At 38.0% G+C, this 23,152-nt stretch overlaps 1 protein-coding gene across 1 annotated transcript; it reads left to right on the top strand.

The window, feature by feature from the left end:
• Positions 1-17,297: 17,297 nt before the first annotated feature.
• LOC104427489 (disease resistance protein RGA2) lies at positions 17,298-22,106 on the top strand. The gene is made up of 2 exons (XM_018864872.2): positions 17,298-19,807; positions 21,946-22,106. The coding sequence occupies exon 1, from the start codon at positions 17,357-17,359 to the stop codon at positions 18,449-18,451; it is 1,095 nt and encodes a 364-aa protein (XP_018720417.2). The 5' UTR covers positions 17,298-17,356; the 3' UTR covers positions 18,452-19,807; positions 21,946-22,106.
• The last annotated feature ends 1,046 nt before the right edge of the window (positions 22,107-23,152 follow it).

Genomic DNA, 23,152 nt, shown 5'->3' with positions numbered 1-23,152 from the left:
GCCAACGGGTATGATGGCACAAAGGAGTATAAAAGGAAGACGTTCCAGTTGTTCGAAGAGTGCACGATAGAAGAATTCCAAAGTCTGAAGCTCTTTGATTCTTAGTCAATTCACTTACTGAGCGAAATCTTGTATACAAAAGAGAGTCTATATTTTGAGATACCTTGAGGAAGTGTGGTAGAATATCTACACTTTGTGGAATCAAGGGAAAGCAAAGTGCTGTAACATCTCTTTTGTTCATAGTGAAATCCAGCCAGTGGGCTGTTAGTGCAGAAGAGTGGACGTAGGCTTTGAATAAGCCGAACCACTATAAACTTTGTGTTCAATTTTCTCTTCCCTACTCTCTGCTTTACTTTGATCATAGTTCGATTTATTAACTAAAGGAGAGCTTCCTTTCTGTTGTTTGTCTAAGTATTGTTTTCATATCTTGAGAAATTATTTTTACACCTATTCACTCCCCTCTAGGTGCTTATACTAGCTATATCACTTAGAATTCTCTTAATTATCATTCATTATTGTTTTCCAGATTACTACTTTCGAAGGTCAGGGAGTGCATCACACGATGTATAGTAACTTCAAGCACCATCAGTCTAGGCTTTGATTTTTTGCACTGTTCTCGCGGAAATGCATTACATGTCTAATAAATTAATAATTATGCCAACATTTTGCGATATTGCTGTGGAACTGGTTCTTTTGTGCACTATGGAAATGATGTTTACTTTAGGTTAGTCCCCGATATTTCTAGTCTGCTACCTTAAGAGACTTTCCAATGATGTTTTCCATAAGTAATCGCTCCATTGTATAATGTACAGTGATGCTTGATTCTCAAGCTTGTTTTTTGATGCCGTCAATGATTTGGTGTCTGTCTTTTTCTTACTATAGGCTGTACATAATTTTGTGTTCAGGTGCTTGCTTATGTCTCTCAAATCCAATGAGGTCGAGCTTCCTCAAATATTAGTTGACCATGAAAGTCTAACACCTGATCCGGTATAAAGAACGTTAAAAAAAAAGGTCTTTGTTTAACTTCGATATTGCAATTCAATCTCATTAATGCGGAGCCCCCCGATAGACTTCTAATGTAAAAACCGAGGAGCTGTTACTATATGTATGTGAATACTTGAGCTTAGTCATCAAGACCTGTTGAACGTGTTTAATCAATTTGATCTTTGGGCAGGTCGGAAATAGACCCAGCGTAAATTAACTCATTTCATGCAATACAATTTTGCCAATTTTATATTTCATTAATCATAACGATTCTCCTTATTTTGTTTATTTTGATGTCATGTTAATGACTAATGCTTGAAAACTCAATCAAGACTTTACCTGAAAAGTCCAATAAAAATGGAAATAGATGGGGCGGGAACTACGCAGCTGTAATAAATTGTTTGCTCCCATGCCTAGACCAACATTGAGCAATATCTACTGCTTGCACTGCTCTTGGTGGGCCCCCATCATTGACGGGGAGTCGTCCATTACGTGTAGGATACATGCTATTATATATGAAACGGAGGCATCAGGACATTAGAAATTGTCTGTAAATCAACTCATGGAGTTTAACGCATGTTTAGTTTACTAAATTGTTTTGTGCAATTGATCTTATGATTATTTCCGAGATCAGTTAATTATCCCGTGATTGCACGCGAATCATCGTTAGCTACTGGTATTCACTATAATGCCGCCCCTATAACATCATGGGCCATGACATTCTCCTCGTAGGTAGCAGAACAAATAGAAGTAGAACAAGACAGCTCATCTTCTGTTCAACAAGATACCTTCAGGACTCATCCCCGAGCAACCACATTCGGAGAATCTAACGGAGGTGATGTTGGTCGTGTAGTTTGATGGATGCCCTCCTCGGTTGCCCCTCTCAGAAGCTCATCTCCAAGTGGATAGTTAATATACTTAAGCTTAAAGGGAATGAGGGGTTGTGTCAACAACGGAAATCAAGCGATTTTTTATTATCATTGGGTTGTAGATAGCATTGTCCCACACGTTTTCGATCAGTGCTTTGCCATTAACGAATTCGTTCTTGAACGACCAGGCCAGAGCCAAAACGATACGCACAGAAAAAAGACCGATACATGTCGAATGTATTTAGGAGTTTCTGATGGTTGAATCACTGTGTGTATGATTTTCCATTTCGGTTGGTTTTTATTTGTTGCCCTAACTAGCTACGACCTGTCATACCCATTGGCAGATGGACAGCAACATCGTTGGGTGCCCAGATCCTGCATATCCAGAGAAGATGATCGCTGCAGTTGATGCTATTTGAGTGAGGGGGGTTCATTTATCTTATCTGCGTGATTTTTTTATTTTTTATTTCCAGATAAGTGTTTGATACCGTTCTCCCACTTCACTTGGCTATCCGTCTCTTGACTAAAAGGCCAAGCATGTAAAATGAATGTTTGGAGAGCTTGCCCTCGTTTCTCTTGATGTTGCTCTGTTTATTCTGAATTTTTCTAAGCCAAGCAAACATTGCAGTTCTTGCTGATGTAACTGCTGCTTTACATCAACATCTAAACCTTTACTAGTGATTGTTTTTTATTCAATAGCAAGGCAATCCTTGATTTCTTGATTTTGTAGCTTGGGTAATTTATCTTTTTGCTAATTGCTAGATTCTTTCTTTTTAGCAATAAACTATATATATTCTGACCGTTGTCCCATATGTAATATCCATTAATCGAAAATAATTAGCAACCGACAGTGTTTTTTATTTGACACTGTTGGAGAAAACTTCCTTATTTGTTTTGAAGCTGACAAAACGTTTTCATCAGTCTAGTCTGAAGATTTGCAGACTCTTTCGTCAAAGTCTGAAGACCGCCGAACCGCCAGACTCAAGACTCAAAGTCTGCCCTCATTGACAGATTTTAAACTGACAGAGAAGACTTATCCAGAATTGAGTATTTCTCTAAGGATTTGATTCGAACGGTTGAAGAAGATCTCACGGTTGGATATAGCATCTCGGAATCTATTATTCGTCTTGAAATTAATTCGGGTATTTTGGATCCATTGATTGGCGAATCATACTTGGAAGGTTCTATTTATGGAAACCTAGATCCTGACTGTATGGATGAGCATGATTGGTGGGCTATTGTCACATTCCTTAAGTAACTCAAGATCTTTCTAATTGATTCTGTCCAACGGGTAGATTGGAAGAACTCATTTGGGAGGTGCCAACGGTTATAAGGCATGGAGGAGTATATAAGGAAGATGCTCTGGTTATTTGATGTAGTGCGCAATAGATAAATTCCAAAGTCTAAAGCTTCTTGTTCTTTGTCAATTCATTTGTTGAGCGTAAACTTGTACTAAAAAGAGAGTTTATACATTTGTGAAGCCTTGAGGAAGTGTAGCAGAGTCTCTACACTGTGGAATCAAGGACGTGACACTGTAACGACTCTTTTGATTCTTAGTGGAATCCAGCCGGTGGGCTGTTAGTGCGGGAGAGTGGACGTAGGCTTGGATTAAGCCGAATCACTATAAACCTTGTGTTCTTATTCTCTTCCCTAAACTCTTTTACTTTGATCGTAACTCTATTTGATTATTAGAGTCTAATTTCCTTTTGAAAGTCTATTGCTAAATAGACTCGGGTTAAAAGTAAAATTTTATACTTTACTCTACAAAATTTGTTTTTGCACCTATTCACCCCCATCTAGGTGCTCGTACTAGCATTTACAATTGGTATCAGAGCATATGTACTCATTTAAATTGAAGTTTTTTACTTCAGAGTTAACGATCCATGGCTAGTATGTTGGCTCCAGGTCTGGTTGAAGGGCAAAGCAACACCAGACCTTCTTATTTTGATGGAAAGGAATATAGCATATGGAAAAACAAGATGAATGCATTACTAAGATTAAAAGATCCTCTGGAATGGGACGTGGTAGACAAAGGAATCATTCCTAAAACTGCAATAGTCTCAGAAAGAGGAAAAGAAGCTGTTGAGTCCAGCGAGATGACTCAAGAAGAAATAACCAAGAGACAAGCTCTCGATGCAAAATCAATTTATTCCTTATATTGTACATTATCTCCTACTGTATATAACAGAATATCTTCTTATGAAACAGCTAAAGAAGTCTGGGATAGGTTGCACATCACCTATGAAGGAACCGATCGAGTGAAAGAAACCATAATTAATATTCTGCTCGGTCAATATGTGTGACATCCAGATTTTCGGGTTCTAATTTCGACTGAAAAATAGGGCCGTTTTCGTTCGGTTGAAGCCGGGGATTGTGAAATTGAGGAGTATGAGGGATTCTTGGATGAAGAAAATAATCAATTTGATAAGTGAGATATCAATTGATTTTATGAGAGTCATTTGAGAGAAATTAAAGAGGGAAAATGGATGCAAAAATGCAAGAGGGGAATCAAGAACTCTAATATGAAATTCTTTTGGGAATTTATGAGCTTACTCAAAAGAAATTGAAATAAGAATTTTCTAATTGAGGAAATTCTTTTCTTTTGAATTTATTATCATTTCCCTTGTCCTTATTTGGCCAAACACCTTTCCCCCTTTCTCTCTCTTTCTTTCTTTCTTTTCCTTTTTCTCTTTCTCTCCCTCTCTTTTTCTTTTCCCCCTCGTGCAAATTGCCCCATTGCTGCCGGTTCCAACTTTGCTTCTCTTTTTCCTTTTCTACTTTTTGACTTTTCAAACTCTCACTCTCTCTTATCTCTAACTCTCTCTCTAGGCTCCCTCACTCTCTCGACATCTCTTTTCTTCTCCCTCTCCATGTGTCGAACGAGCAGAAGCAGGAACGAAGACAGCAGCTCGCCGTCACGCCGGAGCACCGTCACCGCTCGCACGTTGCTCACGTGCTCTGCCGCTGCTTGAACGCCCTCTCGCCTTCCTCTTCCCCTTCCGCCGGTGTCAATTTCTTCTTCTCCTTGGCACTACTCGAGGTCCCAGCAGATTTGGGATGAACACCGAAACAGCTAGCGCCGTACACGACGCCACCGCCCTCCGCCGTTCACTGCTGAGTTGCTATCCTCCCGTGCCGCTGTTGGCCGTGCGCTGTTGGCCGCTACTCATGCGCCCAAGGAGCTGTTCAACCAGCTCAGGCCGCGGATCGGCCACCTACGGTCGCCGCCCGACCTCCTCCGGCCACCGTGAAGTCTTGCCTAAGTCTTGTTCAACCTCTCCGTCCATCTAGGTCTGTTGTTGCTTCAATTCGAGCCCGGATCTGCCCCCAATCAGCAGCAAACAGAGATGAAGAAAATGGGTATCACAGTGGGGTTTTGGCCCGTTTTGGCCACCTTCCCGAGCCCGGATGCTCGGCTCGCTTTGAGGAAAGTTGATCCTCACGTTGAGCCCATCGTTTTGAGTGAGTTTTACTCACTAATGCCTTCTTAGTGCGCTAATTATACTTAAAGGTTGATTAGTGTTAATTAAGTGTAATTAGGTTGTTAGATTAGAATTGATTAGTGATTATTAGTTAATTGCTTTGTATATTAGTTGTGTGATTAGTGTAATTAGATAGAGAATTGCATGTAGTATTTATTGGATGCTTCTTGGGATTTTTCCCATCCCTTATCGAGTGTTAACTAGGCGATTCGGGCCTAATTGGAATTTTTAGGAATTAAATATTAATTTTCGAAATTAATTATTTAATTATTTATTTTCCAGAAATTCAACCGGGATGGCCGGTGATCGGAATTTCGTGTTGATTGTCGTGGAGCAGTCCGTTTATTTATTTGAGCTTTAATTCGTGTCGAATTGATTTAATGGTGCATTTTTAAGTATGTTATTAAATAATGCAATTTTGGCCTTGTGATTGAGAATTGATCGAGTATCGGTTGTTAGTATCGAAAGTGAGTTGGTAAATCACCTTGAGGATGCACGTGGCCCAGTGAATTGGAATGTTACTCAGGAAAGACACGTGGCTCGGTGATTAGATACGTCATCTTGGCGAAAAGGTAGCCTTAGAGAATGCACGTCGCTCGGAGACTCGGTATGTCTTCCTAGAGAATGCACGTGGCTCGGTGACATAGTATGGCATTGTAAAAAGGTCGGGTGGGACCGTAAAGCCACTAAATCTCGAGAGGGTCTGGTGGGACCGTAAAGCCACTAGATCTTGAGAGGGTCGGGTGGGACTGTAAAGCCACTAAATCTCGAGAGGGTCGGGTGGGACCGTAAAGCCACTAGATCTTGAGAGGGTCGGGTGGGACCGTAAAGCCACTAAATCTCGAGAGGGTCGGGTGGGACCGTAAAGCCACTAAATCTCGAGAGGGTCGGGTGGGACCGTAAAGCCACTAAATCCAAGGAATTGCTTGGTGTGGGATGAATGACCTAGAAATGATTCGACTGGCTTGTAATCGACTAGGTCGATTGATCGATGATTCGATCTGAGTGTGACTTGATGTGATTCATTTCCTTGATTTGATGTGTGAATTGAATGATTGAAAGGAGATGATCGTGAGTGGTCTTCCTGATGTGAAATCGACTAAGTCGATTAGATCGATGCTTCGATCTGTGATGCGATTGCTTGTGTGCCTATTCGATCTGTACTAATATGCAGGGGGAATCTGAGGCTAAGGTAAGTCCTCTGACTCATGTTGTGCATAGGCAGCCCTAAGGTGTATTAGTTTACTAATCGGGTATTAGAGGGTAGAACTTGCTGAGACGTTGTCTCAGTGGTTATTGAATAACCATTTCAGGACGTGGATGAGGAGCCTAAGGAGCATGAATCTGATGAGGAGATCCCTGTTGAGGAACCTGAAGAGGAGTACGTGGAGAAGGACCTTGAGGATGACCCCGAGTACAAATTGGATGAGGACTAAGATCCCGTCCTGTCTTGTCAGACCTTGTTTGTATGTGAATAGACGTTAGACCAGAGTTGCATATATATAGTATTGTAGAATACTATGAGATGCATGTAAAAAGATGTAGTTGTGAATTTTCAGTAAGAAAAATATATGGCCTGCTTTTCTATCCCATTGCTTTATTGTCTGGGGAATTATAATTGCTTCCGCATGTGCTATTAAAAATGAAAGGGTCGGCGATACATAGTCCTGAGATATCGCATTTTAAAATCGACCAAAAGTAAGGGATGTGTGCGTGCCTGAGGGTCGGAGCGTGACAATATGAAACATTCAAGATGAAACCAGGAGAATCTATCACTGACATGTTTAGTCGTTTTACAGAAATCGTGAATGGTCTTGAGTATCAATGTCAACCAATCTTTGGACCCATGAAAGTTAACAAACTACTGCGTGGACTTTCCAAAGATTGGAATCACATAAAGACCTCAATAAGGGAGACACAAAGGATCATGCCACTCTCCATTGACGAATTTGTTGGCACTCTTCAGTCTTATGAAGTGGAGCAAATCAATGAAGATGAAGATCCCAAAGGTAAAAAAATATATTGCTTTAAAATCTAACGATGACTCTGACATTACAGATTCTGAAGACGGTATGGATGATGAAGAGCTTGCTCTTATGATAAGAAAGTTTAGAAAACTGAACAAAAGAGGAAGAAAATTCAATTGGAAGAAACAAAGTTCTCAAAAGTCTCAAAATAAATCAGCAGAGGACGATGAATCCAAGTAAAGATGTGATTTGTTTTGAATGCAAGAAAAAGGGACACATCAGACCCAAGTTTGTCCCTTGCTGAAGAGAAAGAAAGGAAAACTGAGAAATACATTAAGGCTTTCAAAGCAGAAACTTGGAGTGATACAAAATGCGGAGAGAGTGATGATGATTATGCTAATATTTGTCTAATGGAACAATCCGAATAAGATTTAGACTCGAGACAGATTCGGACTCGGATAGTGAAATCGAGGTAAGTAATTTAAAAATTCCTCCTAAAGTCTCTAAATATATTGATGAATTGTGTCTTAGTCTCAAAACCTCTCTAAAAAGGATTTCCGAACTAAAAAGGGAAAATTCTGCACTGAAGCAACATGAGATTGTTTGGAAAGAAAAGGTCGAAAATTTAGATAAAAGTGTTATTACTTTGAAAGAAAATGCAAACTTTCTAAGAAAATGCATTTTTGAAAAATGATATTTCAAGTATTTCAAAAAGGTTTTCTATAGGATCTGAGAAATTAGAAAAGATTCTTTCAGTGCAAAGACCTTACTTTAACAAATCAGGTTTGGGAATGACTGCTGAAACCATTCCTCTAATTGATTTTCCTAAAGTAAAGGAAAGAATTAAACAAAGACCCACAAAATATTTTTATAAAAATCATTTCCAAAAAGTCTTTGTAAAACCTATAGGCCACAGTACTTTTAAATATTCTAAGTGCAACATCTCAGAACATTTTGAGAAAAATGTCCTATGATTTGGAAACCCGTTAAGAAGGTTTGGGCAAAGACCATATATTGCACTAACTCCATTGGACCTAAGAAAGTATGGGTACCAAAGAAAGCTTGAGTTTTTTTTTTGAATGTAGGTCACTATCAAGAAAAAGGTCAAATGGTACTTGGATAGTGGATGCTCAAGACATATGACAGAAGACTCAAGTTGTTTCATAAAGCTTATGGAAGTTAATGGTGGAAAAGTTTCTTTTGGTGGAAATAGCAAAGGCAGAATTGTTGGATACAGAATCGTAAAGATTGGAAGTCTCACAATCAGTCATGTTTCCTTAGTAGAAGGACTCAACCAAACTCGTTGAGTATCACTAACCGTGCGACACAAGTTTTAAAATCAACTTTCAAGAAGGAATCCCAATGTCTAATTTCAATTCAAGAAGAAGCTAATCTCTAGCATAGAAAACTTGGCCACATCAACATGAAGCAATAGCCAAGATCTCTGCAAAGAAGCTTGTTCGTGGACTACCCAACCCGACATACCAAAAATCCTATCTATGCACACCATGCGTGTTGGGAAAATAGGCAAGAAATTCCTTCAAACTAATAAATTAAGTTTCCACTAATCGTGTACTGCAGCTCCTACATATGGATTTTTTCGGACCAACTAGGACTCAGAGCATTGGTGGTAAGAAATATTGCCTAGCAATAGTGGATGATTATTTGCGATTCACTTGGGTATATTTCCTGACAAGTAAGTCTGAAACCTTTTCTTTTTTTATAAAATTTGCTAAGAAAGTTCAAAATGAGAAAATGTATGTTATTTCAAGTATAGAAATAGACCATGGAAGTGAGTTTGAAAATCAAGATTTTGCTAAATTTGGTGATGAATCTGGCTTTCAGCATGTGTTCTCCTCACCATACACTCCAGAGCAGAATGTAGTTGTGGACAAGAAGAATATATCGTTGCAAGAAATGACTAGAACTCTTTTAATTGAAAGCAACATTTCTTCTCGTTTTTGGGCTGAGGCAGTTTCTACAGCATGCGTTTGGATGCAAATGTTTTATTTTGGAGAAAACTCTCTATGAGTTGTTCAAAGGAAAGAAGCCAATTGTTTCCTATTTTCATGTGTTTGGATGCAAATTTTTTATTTTGAAAAATGCAAATGATCAAATTGGTAAGTTTGAAGAAAAATCAGATGAAGGCATTTTCCTTGGATATTCAACCACCAGCAAAGCTTACAAAGTTTACAACAAAAAGACTCAATCGATGGAGGAATCGATGAATGTCAAATTTCAAGACCTTATACAAAATCAATCGATTCAGACTCAACCTGAAGAATCTGAACCTGCTCCAGACTCTACAAAGTCTAAATCACCAGAAGTAGCTTAGACTTTAGAAGATCAGCAACAAACGATCGTTGAGGAATCAAATGAAGAAAAAGATCAGTCTGTCAAACTGACTAGCAACTAGAAGCACACGTCTAGTCATTCCAAAGAACTCATTATTGGTGACATTGATGAAGAGATTCGTACAAGATCCAAAAGGCGTGAAGAGTCTAGCACTATGGCTTTTATTTCTAAAATAGAACCCAAAAGCATAGAGGAAGCCTTAACTTATGAAAGCTGGATTGAAGTTATGCAAGAAGAACTCAGGCAATTCAGTATCAACGATGTCTAGGAATTGACTCCTAAACCAAAAGGTAAATCTATCATTGGAACTAAATGGGTTTTCAGGAACAAGATTAACGAGAAAGGAAAAGTCGTAAGGAACAAAGCAAAACTCGTGGCCAAAGGATATACGCAAGAAGAAGGGATAGACTATGATGAGACTTACGCACCAGTAGCAAGGTTAGAAGCAATTATATTATTACTTGCTTTTGCTTGTTATAAGAATTTCAGATTATTCCAAATGGACGTCAAAAGTGCTTTCCTAAATGGATTTATCCAAGAGAAAGTCTATGTGAAACAACCTCCCGGTTTTGAAGACCCAAGGAAACCAGACTTTGTATTCAGACTGAAAAAGGCGCTATATGGGTTAAAGCAAGCTTCTCGAGCTTAATACGACAGGTTAAGTAAATTTTTAATCCAAAATGGCTTTGTTAAAAGTAAAGTAGACACTACCTTATTTATCAAAAGAGAAGGCAAAAACTTTTTACTTGTTCAAATTTATGTTGATGATATTATTTTTGGATCACCTAACGAAAATCTATGCAAGAAATTCTCTAAGACTATGCAGGATGAATTTGAAATGAGCATGATGGGTGAACTATCATTCTTTCTTGGACTTCAAGTAAAACAATTGAAGGAAGGGACTTTCATTCACCTAGAAAAATATGCTAAAGAACTTGTTAAAAATTTCAGTTTGGAGAATTGCAAAAAGACTGATATACCAATGTCAAATTCGTCGAAGCTGGACAAAGATGAAAGATGAAAGAAAGTTGATTAGAAACTATACAGGAGTATCATTGGTTCAATTATTTATCTCACTGCTTCTAGACCTGACATTTTGTTTAGCGTTTGTATATGTGCTAGATTTCAATCGGATCCCAAAGAATCTCATCTAAGTGCTACGAAACGCATCATCAAATATGTTGCAACAACTTCTAATTTGGGTCTCTGGTATCCTAAAGAATGAGACTTTACTCTCCTTGGATACTTAGACGCAGACCTAGCAGGATGCAGAGTTGATAGAAAGAGCACCTCAGGCACTTGTCAATTGCTTGGTAACAGGACAATAACTTGGTTTTCGAGGAAGCAAAACACTGTAGCTCTTTCAACAGTAGAAGCAGAGTATGTGGCTCTTGGAAGTTGTTCTCAAATCTTGTGGATAAAACAATAGTTAAGAAACTTTGGAATCGAAGATTCATACACTGAGATCAAATGTGACAACACCAGCGCGATTAATCTCACCAAGAATCCAATTCTTCATTCAAGAGCAAAGCATATAGAGATTCGACATCATTTCATTAGAGATCATGTTCAAAATGGAGAAATCTTGATTCAATTCATAGACTCAAAGAATCAGCTAGCGGGCATTTTTACAAAGCCACTGGAGAAAAGTCAATTCGAGATTATTTGATCCAGACTCAATATCTTAAAGTCTGAAGAAGTTTAGACTCGGGGATAAAAAGTCTAAAGATGCTTAGACTCATAAAATCAAGAATCGACTGTAAGTTATTTCTGTTTTAGAAATTTATCTCTCGGATAAAAAATCGAAAAGGTACAATTGTCTATTAATCTGTAATTGATTGATGTTATCCTTCCCAATTTTTGTGATTATTGCAATCACCCCTTTTCGAAAAAGAAGTTATCTTTTAAAGGGACAGTTATTTATTTTCAAAAAGGAAGTTATTTTTTGAAAATGCATTTTCTATTTTTCCTTTTACGACGTTTCGTATACTTCTCTTTGATTGCTTTATATACTGTTTGTTTTCTTTACTCTCAAAACCCTAAGAAAGCACAGAACATCATCTTCTCTCTTTTACCCTTTAGTTTAATCCTCAAAGTTTTCATCTTTCTTGCGAAACGAGTTTGGAATCTCTCAAAGACTGCGAGAATGTCTTTCCAAAGAAAGTCTTCAAGGATTGCGAACAGGGGACCACAACATATGCGTGGGGTCCTACGCATTTTGACATCACCGAGGAAGAAGAATCTCTAAGATAGCAGTAGAGCCCACAACATTCTCAATCGCGTCAATCTCCTCAAGCTAGACCTCAGGATATTCATCATCAAGCGGAGGAAGAAATCATTGAAGAGGCAGAACCTGTAAGAACTCAAAAGCCCGCTTTTACCTTTAAGCTCTACCTTGCCTTGAAGAAGGGAGGTACTCCCTTGAACTATATTGATGAATTTTGAAAGGGAAAGGGTATCGAAATGAAACCCACTTTTTGCGAACAATGGAACGATTGGGAGTTGCTCATGCGGGGTCGGCAGAAAGAGTATTTGCAAATATTCCAAGCGATCCACGTGTGGGAGGTCTTAGTCAACCTGATGGGAATGATGATGACAAGATGTACACTCATTTTAAGCCTAGAAAAGATGTTGCGGCGAATATTCGGAGCAAAAGAACAGATTTGTTTTGTTCGGAGGAACACAATCAACTTTACTTTAAGTTGCTAAAGTGAGGGGTGATCAACCCAAGAAGTGTGGATTTTGATTTTCTTGATTCTCTGAATGTGAAGCTGCAAGAGAAATTCACTCTACTTCAACTTGAACGATTTTGTTCTGAGACGACAGAGGTACATCCAGAACTTACTGCCTATTTCTATTCTAATCTGAGTTTCTTGGATGCGAATAGATTTTCTTTTAGTGTTCGAGACCAGGACTGTATCGTTGACATGGACACATTGGCTGATGTGATTGGAGTAGAAAGAAGGGCATTCCAATCAATTAGTGTGTTTGTTGGTCGTGCGACGGTAAAGCTTGTTCGGGATGGAATGGCGGAAGGACGAATTTCATACTTGAGGATGAATGCCTCAAATATTTTTCTTCATAAGATTGTGATCAATTTCCTTAGACCCAAATCGACTTCGAAGATTGATGTCTCCAACTCAGAAGCAAAGCTGATGTATGCTATCAACGCTGGCAAAAAGTTCTCTCTTCCACACACAATCATGTTTCACATGTGTAAATCGATGGTGAAAGACAAGGGCCAACTTCCTTACTCAGCACTTGTTACTAAGCTATTTAGACACTTGAATATTCAGCCTCCCAAGATTCTATGTGTTCGAACCTGTGATCAAATGGTGGTGGGACTAAAAATGGTTTGCAAAATGCGTCTAAAGGAGCTGAACAAGGCTTTGGAGCGATTCAAGGAGAAAACCCTATCAAGACTCACCAAGTTTCTTAGGCTGCAAAACGGAAAGGGAATGAGCCCATGGCAGCTCCATCCAAGAAAAGAAGAGCACTCATTTTGCAGGATGAAGAAGATGAGGAAGATGTCACCATTTCCGCTCTTGCATTGAGAAACTTACATCGTTCTATTCCAGAGACAGAGGAGAGAGAGGATCAAGACAGAGAAGAGTCAGAGCAAAGGAGTGGAGAGAGAGAATAGATGAGAAAAGAAGTAGAGGAAAAAAGAACTGTAGAAGAAGAAGAGGGCAGAGGTGAACAAGAAGAGACAGAGCATGAAGAGGACTTCTCACCGCCTGAAGGCATTGTAACAGGGGGAGCTGCTGAGAAAAGAGGTACCTCTTCAATCGCTTTTACTAGTGAAGATGTTAGCCGTTCACTTACAGATCCAGAAGATGTCTATGCCTCTCAATTCCTTGAGGAAGGTCATGAGGTTTCATCTCAAAATCTGGGTGCCCATGCTGAAATGTCATCATCTGCCAATACTCCTCAAGCCGAACATGCAGAACCAAGCACTCAGACTAACAACTTAGCAGACTTTTGAAGACTGCTTGATGTTCTTATGGAGATGTGATGCCAAATTTATGCCTTGGGATGCAAAATTTAGAACATGCAGAATGCCAGTCAAGCCTCTTCAGTTTCTTTGCATGATCAAATTCAGGCCCTTGCTTTTCAAGTCCAAGCAAATGCCAAGGGTGAAGAAGTGGCGCAATTGAAGGAGGATTTGAAAAAGTTGGAAGGGATTGTTCAGTCGATGGGAGATTTCCAGCTTGTTCGCATTCCAAAACAATCATGATTTTATCATTTTCTCTTTTCATCTCTACCTTTTTAATGTTGACAAAAAGGGGGAGAAGGATGCACATTTGACTTCTGTTTGATTTGTTTTTGTTTGACTTTACTTTTATTTGGTTGTTTGGATGTAACTGGTTTGGATTTGGATTGTTTGATGTTTAATGCTTGCTTGCTTGCAGTACTTAAGCGTTGATGGTATTCATGGCAAAGATAGTTGTTTTTACAGGACTAACACATTTCCTGTCGATGCAAATTCAATACTATCTTTACTAATCCATTTATCTTTTGTAAGATATCCTTGTTTGCTTAAGTATTGACTTGCAGGTCAAAAATATCCAAATCTACAGGAAAGTTTTGTCACCATCAAAAAGGGGGAGATTGTTGGAGAAAACTTCATTATTTGTTTTGAAGCTGACAAAACGTTTCCATCAGCCCTAGTCGAAGATTTGCAGACTCTTTCGTCAAAGTCGAAGACCGCTGGACCGCCAAACTCAAGACTCAAAGTTTGCCCTCATTGACAGATTCTAAACCAACGGAGAAGACTTATCCAGAATTGAGTATTTCTCTAAAAATTTGATTCGAACAGTTGAAGAAGATCTCACGGCTAGAGATAGCATCTCGGAATCTATTATTCGTCTTGAAATTAATTCGAGTATTTTGGATCTGTTGATTGGCGAAGCATACTTGGAAGGTTCTATTTATGGAAACCTAGATCCTGACTGTATGGGCAAGTATGATTGGTGGGTTATTGTCACATTCCTTAAGTAACTCAAGATCTCTCTAATTGATTATGTCCAACGGGTAGATTGGAAGAACTCCTTTGGAAGGTGCCAACGGTTATAAGGCATGGAGGAGTATATAAGGAAGATGCTCTGGTTATTTGATGTAGTGCGCGATAGATAAATTCCAAAGTCTGAATCTCCTTGTTCTTTGTCAATTCATTTGTTGAGCGTAAACTTGCACTCAAAAGAGAGTTTATACATTTGTGAAGCCTTGAGAAAGTGTAGCAGAGTCTCTACACTGTTGAATCAATGACGTGATACTATAACGATTCTTTTGATTCTTAGTGAAATTTAGCCAGTGGGTTGTCAGTGCGGGAGAGTGGACGTAGGCTTGATTAAGCCGAACCACTATAAACCTTGTGTTCTTATTCTCTTCCCTAAACTCTTTTACTTTGATCGTAACTCTATTTGATTATTAGAGTCTAATTTCCTTTTGAAAGTCTATTGCTAAACAGACTTGGGTTAAAAGTAAAATTTTATACTTTACTCTACAAAATTTGTTTTTGCACCTATTCACCCCCCTCTAGGTGTTCGTACTAGCATTTACAGACACTACTAATGATATTCAGGTTGTTTCCATCGTTGATCATTCATTTGATATGGGATCAGTGTCAATATGAAATGTAGACATCCTTGTCCATTTTTACTCGATCGAGAATAATTAGCAATCTACCAGGTATTATATTATTCTTTTAATATGGGATCGATGTCAATGTGAAATGTAGACAGTGAGAGATTCTTGCTCGGACATTCTTGTCCATATCCTTTTATTGAGAATTATTAGCAACCCACAGAATATTATATACGGGTCGTTACCATCAGTGATGTGGAATGGGATCAATGTCGATGGAAAATATAGACATTGAGATATTCTTGCTCAGACATTCTTGTCCATATCCCTTGATTAAGAATTATTAGCAACCTACCAAGTATTATATTCGGGTTGTTACCGTCATTGACGTGGAATCCTTCATTTTATATGCTATTAATGTTAATCCGAAATGTAGACAGACATCCTTGATTAGACATTGTTGTCCATATCTCTTGACACCAAAACCATTAGCAACTTAGCAAGGATTATATTAGGGTTGTCATCATCATTGACATGGAACCGTTCGTCTTATATGGGAGAAATATCTTCGTGTAGGTTGTACATAATTTTGTGTTAAGGTACTTGCTTATTTCTCTCGAGCCCATGGGGTCGAGCTTCCCCGAGAATTGGTTGACTATGAGACTCTTGACACTTGATCTGGCAAAAGGAATGTCAAAAAAGAGGTTTCCATTTAACTTCGTTATTGCAACTCAATCCCATTATTGCGGAGCTCCCTCGCTAAATTTCTGATGAGAAACTGAGGAGATGCCACTATATGTATGTGAACATTTGAGCTCAATAGTCGAGACATGTCAAACCTGCGTATCAGATCAAATTTGGGTGGGTCAAACATGGACCCAATCCAAATTGACCAATTTCTTATGTAATACAATTTTAGCGATCCATACTCAAAAAGCTTTCTACTAGATGGACTTGTCATGATTTTAACCCATAATTCCCATAAGTAGTTTTATATTATTACTTTTGAAGATAGATAAAGAATCAAATCATAGAAAGTATCAAGGTACATGGACCAGACTAAAAGGAATCACACCATGGAGAAAGAGCTTCAAAAAAATAATTATGTCTCGAATTTTTGTTTGAATTAGAAAATTTCAGATGAGAAAGTGGGAGTTTGATTCCCCGCACAAATATAATTGAGTAATCAAGTTCGGATGAGTAGAAAGTGTCAAATGATCTAAGAGAAAAAACAAAGTACAGGAAATTACACATGATTAATTGATCCGGAGGTCCTTAAAAAAATTTTCATGCTAATAGCCTCAGTATGAAACCAGACTAACGAGAAGCAATACTCTTCTTGAACATAATCAAATCGTCCTTTTTTACGTTGCCTTTTTCTTCAGGATGAGATGACCATGAAATGGCCGACCCAATATCTGATAATGGGGGGATGGGGAAAAAACTGTTGGACTCTCTCTCTCTCTCTCTCTCGAAAATTGGAAAGACAACCAATAAAGGTAAAAGGAAAAAGTAAATATCTATTCGTATTGAAAAATATTTCTATAACTATAAGCAAAACTTTAGTGCAAAAAAGAGCAAAGGACAACATCGTTGTGCTTATAGATGCTCTACCAACTTTTGCTGACGATGAGCGTATATGCAGAGTTAACCATTCTCACGCATGGCCCATCCGAGCTCCACAAATAATTATTGGACCTGTGCCTAAAGTCCGAAGTTTTCATCCAGTGTTTCCTAATTTTAACATTTCATTAACGATAACAATACTTTTTTTTTTGTTTATTTTGGTATCATGTTAATGACTAATGCTTGAAAAATCAATTTAGACTTTAGATGGGGCGGGAATTACGCAGCTGTTATAATTTTTTTGCTCGCATAACTAGACCAACAACGAGCAATATTTACTGTTTGCAGTCCTCTTGGTAGGCCCCCATCATTGACGTGGAGTCGTCCATTACATATGGGATACATGGTATTATATATGAAACGGAGGCATCGAGACACTTGTGTTTAGACCATCAAATTCCCAAGCCAAATAGCCAAAAATCAATTTCCTTCACCTTTTTAGCCCACTCTCTCTCTCTCTCTCTCTCTCTCTCTCTCTCGGAAAGCTATGGCAGAATCACTCCTTTCCGGAATCGCAGAGGGGGTGCTTGGGAAGATTGCCTCCCTGGTCCTCCAAGAAGCCGTCGCCATTTATGGTGTCGAGAAGCAGATTAGCGAGCTCAAAGAGACGTTGACTGCCATCAATGCAGTCTTGTTGGATGCGGAGGAGCAGCAGGCGAAGAACCACCGTCTGCAAGTGTGGTTAGATCGGCTTCGAGATGTGTTGTTTGATGCAGAGGACGTGCTTGATGAATTCGAGTGCGAAGCCTTAAGGAAGCAGGTGATAAGTCGTCATGGGGGCGTCAAAGAGAAGGTATGCCGCTTCTTTTCCCTCTCTATTCCACTAATACTCCGTGCAAAACTCAGTGATAAGATCAAGGAGATACGGGGGAGATTGGCTAGAATTTCAACTGAGAAAGATCAATTCGATCTTACTATGCGGAGCACTGACAATGATGTGGCACAAACCCGATCACGAGAGATGACTTACTCATTTGTAAACAAATCAGATGTCATCGGAAGAGATATTGATAAACAAAAGATAATTGAGATGTTGTTGCAGTCAGCAAATGACAAAAACCTCTCGGTGATTCCCATTGTTGGACTCGGAGGATTCGGCAAGACAGCCCTCGCTAAATTAATCTACAATGACGACAGTGTGAAAGAGCAATTTGAATTGCAGATGTGGGTGCTTGTTCCCCAAGACTTCGATATAAAGAAAACAATTGAAGAGATTATTAAAGATGCAACTGGTCAAAGCTCAAGTAACTTGAATATTCAGCAGTTGCAAACTCGTTTGCTAGGCATTATCAAAGACAAGAAATATCTACTTGTCTTGGATGACGTTTGGAGCAATGACCGCAATAGATGGCAAGAATTGAGAGATTTGCTAAGCAATGGAGCTAGCGAAAGCAAGGTAATTGTGACAACACGCAGTTTAGAAGTCGCTTCCATGATGGGTACCTTTCCAGCGCATAATCTAGAAGCTCTTTCTCTAAAAGACTCTATGGCCTTGTTCATAAAATGGGCAATCGACGAAAAGGAAAAGCAATCACGCCCCAATCTCCTTGAGATTGGAAATGACATTGTCAAAAAATCCTGAGGAGTTCCTCTCCTCGTGAAAACTCTAGGGAGCCTTTTGTATTCGAAGCATGATGAAAAGCATTGGACACGTGTGAGGGATAGTGAAACATGGAAGTTAGTGGAAACGAAAAAGGACATTTTGCTGGTACTTAAGCTTAGCTATGATCATTTACCATTCCATTTGAAACGTTGTTTTGCAACATTTTCACTTTTACCTAGAGAAGCCAAACACTACAGCACATTTATTGTGGATATATGGACTTCTCTTGGATTCATCAATTCAACAAGGGAGACACTAGAATTGGAAGATGTTGGTGAGGAGTACATCAAAGAGTTATGGAAGAGATCTTTGATCCAAGAAGTTGAGGAATACATGGGAATGTTAACATTTCGAGTGCACGATTTGGTCCATTATCTTGCAGCAAGTGTGGCACAACATGATTGCTTTATTTTCGGCATAGATAACACAGAGATTCCAGAAGGAGTTCAATACATTTCACTCGATCGCACTACATTAGAGGGAAATCTCAAATTTTGATGGAGTCCTACCTTTTTTGAGAAAGCCAACTTCAAAGAAGCTACGTGCAATTATACAAGTCAAGCGTCATGTTGAAGTTATTACTAGTGAATTTGCTAGAACATGCATCTTCAAATGTAACTCCTTACGATATCTAGGTTTGGCATTTGGTACTTTTGAGGAGCTCCCAAGTTCCATATGCAACTTGAAGCAATTGAGATTGTTAGACCTAACCAACAATAAGCGATTGAAGAAGCTTCCAAATACCATTTGCGAGCTACAAAGTTTACTAGAATTAAAATTGGGAGGTTGCTCAGAGCTAGGCAATTTACCCAAAAATATGAAAAGACTCTCAAGTCTTACAGCTTTAACTGTAACAACAAAGCAAAGTAGTTTTCAAGAAAGCAGAATACAATTCTTGGAAAATCTGCATTGGTTGACAATCTCTATGATTGCCAAAATCTACGAGTGTTGTTTGAAGGAACTTGCCGACTGACTCGCCTTCGTAGGGTGGTAATAGCAAAGTGCGAACAAGTGATGGAGTTGCTTTGTTGTCTTGGAAGACTGGCCTGCAATTTGGAGTCCTTCAGTGTCTTTAATTGCTCGAGCTTGACTGCTGTACCCGAATGGCTGCCCAATCATACACGTCTCAAATTTTTCCATTTGGGACACTGTCCCAACTTATCATCCATGCCACATGGAATCCAATCCCTCACTACCCTCACAGAATTATACATCGAACATTGTGGTGAACTGAGCAAGAGATGCGAGCCCCAAATTGGCGAGGACTGGCAAAAAATTGCCCACATCCCTCGAATCAAACTTGATTCGAGGAATGTACAATGGAAGGATGATTAGGTACGCATCTATCTACCTTTTACTTTATTTCTCTTCATTTTTAGATATAATATAGTCATACATATTGAAATTCCCTTCTAATATTTTTTGGGTTAAAGCCATAAAAAATTCCAAATTAGTACACTCGTGCTGCATTTACTCGTTGTGTTACAAAAATTTCTCAAACTGGTACATTCATGCTATATTTACATTAAACTAATTTTCATGTCGCATCTAATACCTAAGGGTTATACTCATGACAAGTCTACTAAAATCTTAGATAAAATTAAATATTTTGCAGATTTTCGAAACGTGAGGGAGATTTTAGGGCAAAATTAATAGATTTTAGTAGATTTCTTGAGTTTATTTTCTGTAGATTTTCCTTCCTTGAAACGCAGTCTTTGCATTCTTAGATGTAATAAAGCCATATATTGTAAGAGTCCCTTCTTATATGTAATTTTTTCCAAACATCCTTACATGATGAAAACTAGGATAAGAGAATGATGGAATATGCACTTCCGTAATATCGACAACTTTAACCATAAAATTGGACTACTTTTAGCAAATCCCAATTTCCCAGTTTCATGTGGCCCATTGAAGGTAAAATTCAATTCCCCGTGATGGAATCAAGTTTTCTGCTTTTACTCGGAAATTGCAATCTGTTGTAATGTCTTGCATGTATACATTTTCTTTTTCTTGGAAATATTTCCAGATACATAATATAGCTGCTCTACCTCAAGTTGATAGATTATATATAATCTATCCAGTGAATCTGTTGCAAGTGTCCTAAAAGGACTAGTGAAGTTTCCCAAGCATATCAGAAAGCAATTGTGAAATATTTGGACATTTTTCCACTCTTAATTGAAAGCGCAAACAAAAAACTTTCAAAACTTTGAAGAACCCAATAAGGCCATAAATTTTCGAAATGCATTCAGTGAAGTTCTATAAGTACTTATGGGCACTTTTCAATTTCTTTTTCCTGCTAAATAAACCATATCATATTGACCCAATATGATTAGTATATAGAAGAGATTAGTGCACTATAAGTTTTCAAATTTGTTATAAATGTGCAATTAAGTTTTAAAATTTTTAAAAGTGCACTCAAGTCCCAAAATTTATCACAAAAGTAGACTCGAGTCCTAAAATAGTTTAAAAGTACAATCGAGTCCTAAAATTTGTTATGAAAGTTCAATCAAATCCTAAGACGTTCAAAAAGTGCAATCAAATCATAAAAGTTATCACGAAAGTCTAATCGAATTCTAAAACTTTCAAAAAAATGCAATCAATTGAAGGACTTGAATGGATAAATTGGATAGGTTGTAGGATTTGATTGTACTTTTTGAAAGTTTTATAACTCAATTGTACATTTCTAATAAGTTTTAGATCTTAATTGTACTTTTTGAGAGTTTTAAAATTTAAGTTGCATTTTCATAATAAACATTAAGACTTCTAATACACCTATCCCTATATAATAAATTATAGCATTGCATGTTCTCATCCAAACTTTTACAACTTGTTCCTTTCTGATTAAGGAAGAGTAGAAAACTACTTTTTTTCTTTTTCACTAAAATTTCAAATTTTATTCAAATTTCAGAAAATTATGAGAATATTATTATTTTTAAATTTGTGAAAATCTCATGTGTTTTTTCATAAACAAAAAGCCTAAGTGTCTTTGCGATAGGTTTTTAGCTTGGGGCTATATGTAGACTCTCCATTTTGATGTAACCGAATAATGGTAAACTAAGATTCATTGTTCGAGTATCATTAGCACACTGTTCAAAACTAATATGAATCATTAAACCGGTAAGTGCTTACCCATGTTGTGTGTACACAACATGTAAAGAGTATGAATTCCAAATGTTATTTCGGATGCTTGTCCCTTGGAGTTATGATATTATTTTCTTTAAAAAGAATTTCAAAAACACTTACAAAAACACCAAATTTTCCACACATTTTAATACAAAACAAAAACTTCCATATGGTTTTTTATTAAAAGAAATTGTGCACCCATACAAAAATTAATTTGGCTAAAAAATGAAAAGCATCTTAGCTAATAGTATATCTAAGAGTGACAAATTTGCATGGCACCACAATGAATGCCATAATACTGTGTTATAGCTATTCTAAGCTCATTTCTTTCCTTTTTGTTGTGAGCATAGGTGAACTCCCATGATCTATCTGCCATAGCATATGGATCTCCACAAGGATTTGGACATGCACTCAACTAATCCTTTGTCAATCTCTTTCATTTTCGGGGATGAAATCCATAGCCGTCGATATTGTACTTTTTCTTTCCTTGAATGAGTGTTGTTCTTTATGATTTGCTTCTGTTTATATAACAAATTGCTCTAAGGCGAAAGGACCTTATTTGTATTGTATGACTAATTGGAGCATTATCTAGATTTGAATTTCCTTAGAACAATTTTTTGTCTATCATTTATGGATAGTGCATGAAATCATGACGCATCTATGGATCTTTTTTTTTTTTTTTGTAAATTAGAGTCAATTATTCAATCTTTTCCTCTAGACTAGTAAAGAGTTTCCTTGAAGCGAAAACCACATTGATTTTTTTAAATAGGAGGATTATTTTTCCCCCTTTGTTGTAAAGACTGATCTTATGAAAAATTAATGCACTGCTAGCTCGGATCACATGCCTTCCCATGATTGGAATGGGATGTTAGGGTAAAACCTTGCTCGTTGAATTCGTGTACTGCCACAAAATGGTCTTGAGTATGCATTTCGTTATATGGATATGCATTTCCGATAATTTGGATCTAAAAGTGCTCTTGACAAAGTCTGGAGAGACCCTATCAGCAAAGCTTGATCACAGTACTAGCTGCTATAAGATAATTAGTAAACGTTGAGAAGCTTTTCCTCGTACTGGATGATGAATAGGACAACAGTTGTACTCTTAGAACGGGAAACGAGATGAACGGATGGCGCTAAGGGAAATTTTCTAGTTGCGACAACCTACAGTCGCGAAGCCGTTTCCTAATGGATTTGTATTAGCATTTAACTTAAAGGCCCTTCTTCTTCTCGGGACACCCTCTTGCTTTTAGACAGCAAGCAAGAAAATGTACGTTTGGAGATTGCAGTCAAAATCGCCAACAAATGCAAAGGAGTTCCTCTTGCTGTGAAATCTCTTGGGGGCTTAGTTCATGCGAGAAGCGACCGATCAACAATACTGAGCATCTCTTAACCAAAAAAAAAAAAAACAATACTGAGCATCGATAAGAGACAAAGCGGCGTGTGGGAATCGGTAACAAAGACAAAACGATATCCTTCCTGCACTTGAACTTGGTTACAACGATTTGCCGCACCCAAGGAAACCCTGTTTCGCATTTTGTATCATGTCGAAAAGAAAAA

This window comes from Eucalyptus grandis, chromosome 11, assembly GCF_016545825.1.
Source record: "Eucalyptus grandis isolate ANBG69807.140 chromosome 11, ASM1654582v1, whole genome shotgun sequence".
Classification (NCBI taxonomy): Eukaryota; Viridiplantae; Streptophyta; class Magnoliopsida; order Myrtales; family Myrtaceae; genus Eucalyptus; species Eucalyptus grandis.
The sequence above is the reverse complement of the archived record's forward strand: the minus strand, read 5'-3'. Positions and strand labels throughout refer to the sequence as shown.

Excerpts from the sequence above, each read along its gene's own strand:
- LOC104427489 (XM_018864872.2), top strand. The coding sequence starts at position 17,357 with ATGGCAGAATCACTCCTTTCCGGAATCGCAGAGGGGGTGCTTGGGAAG.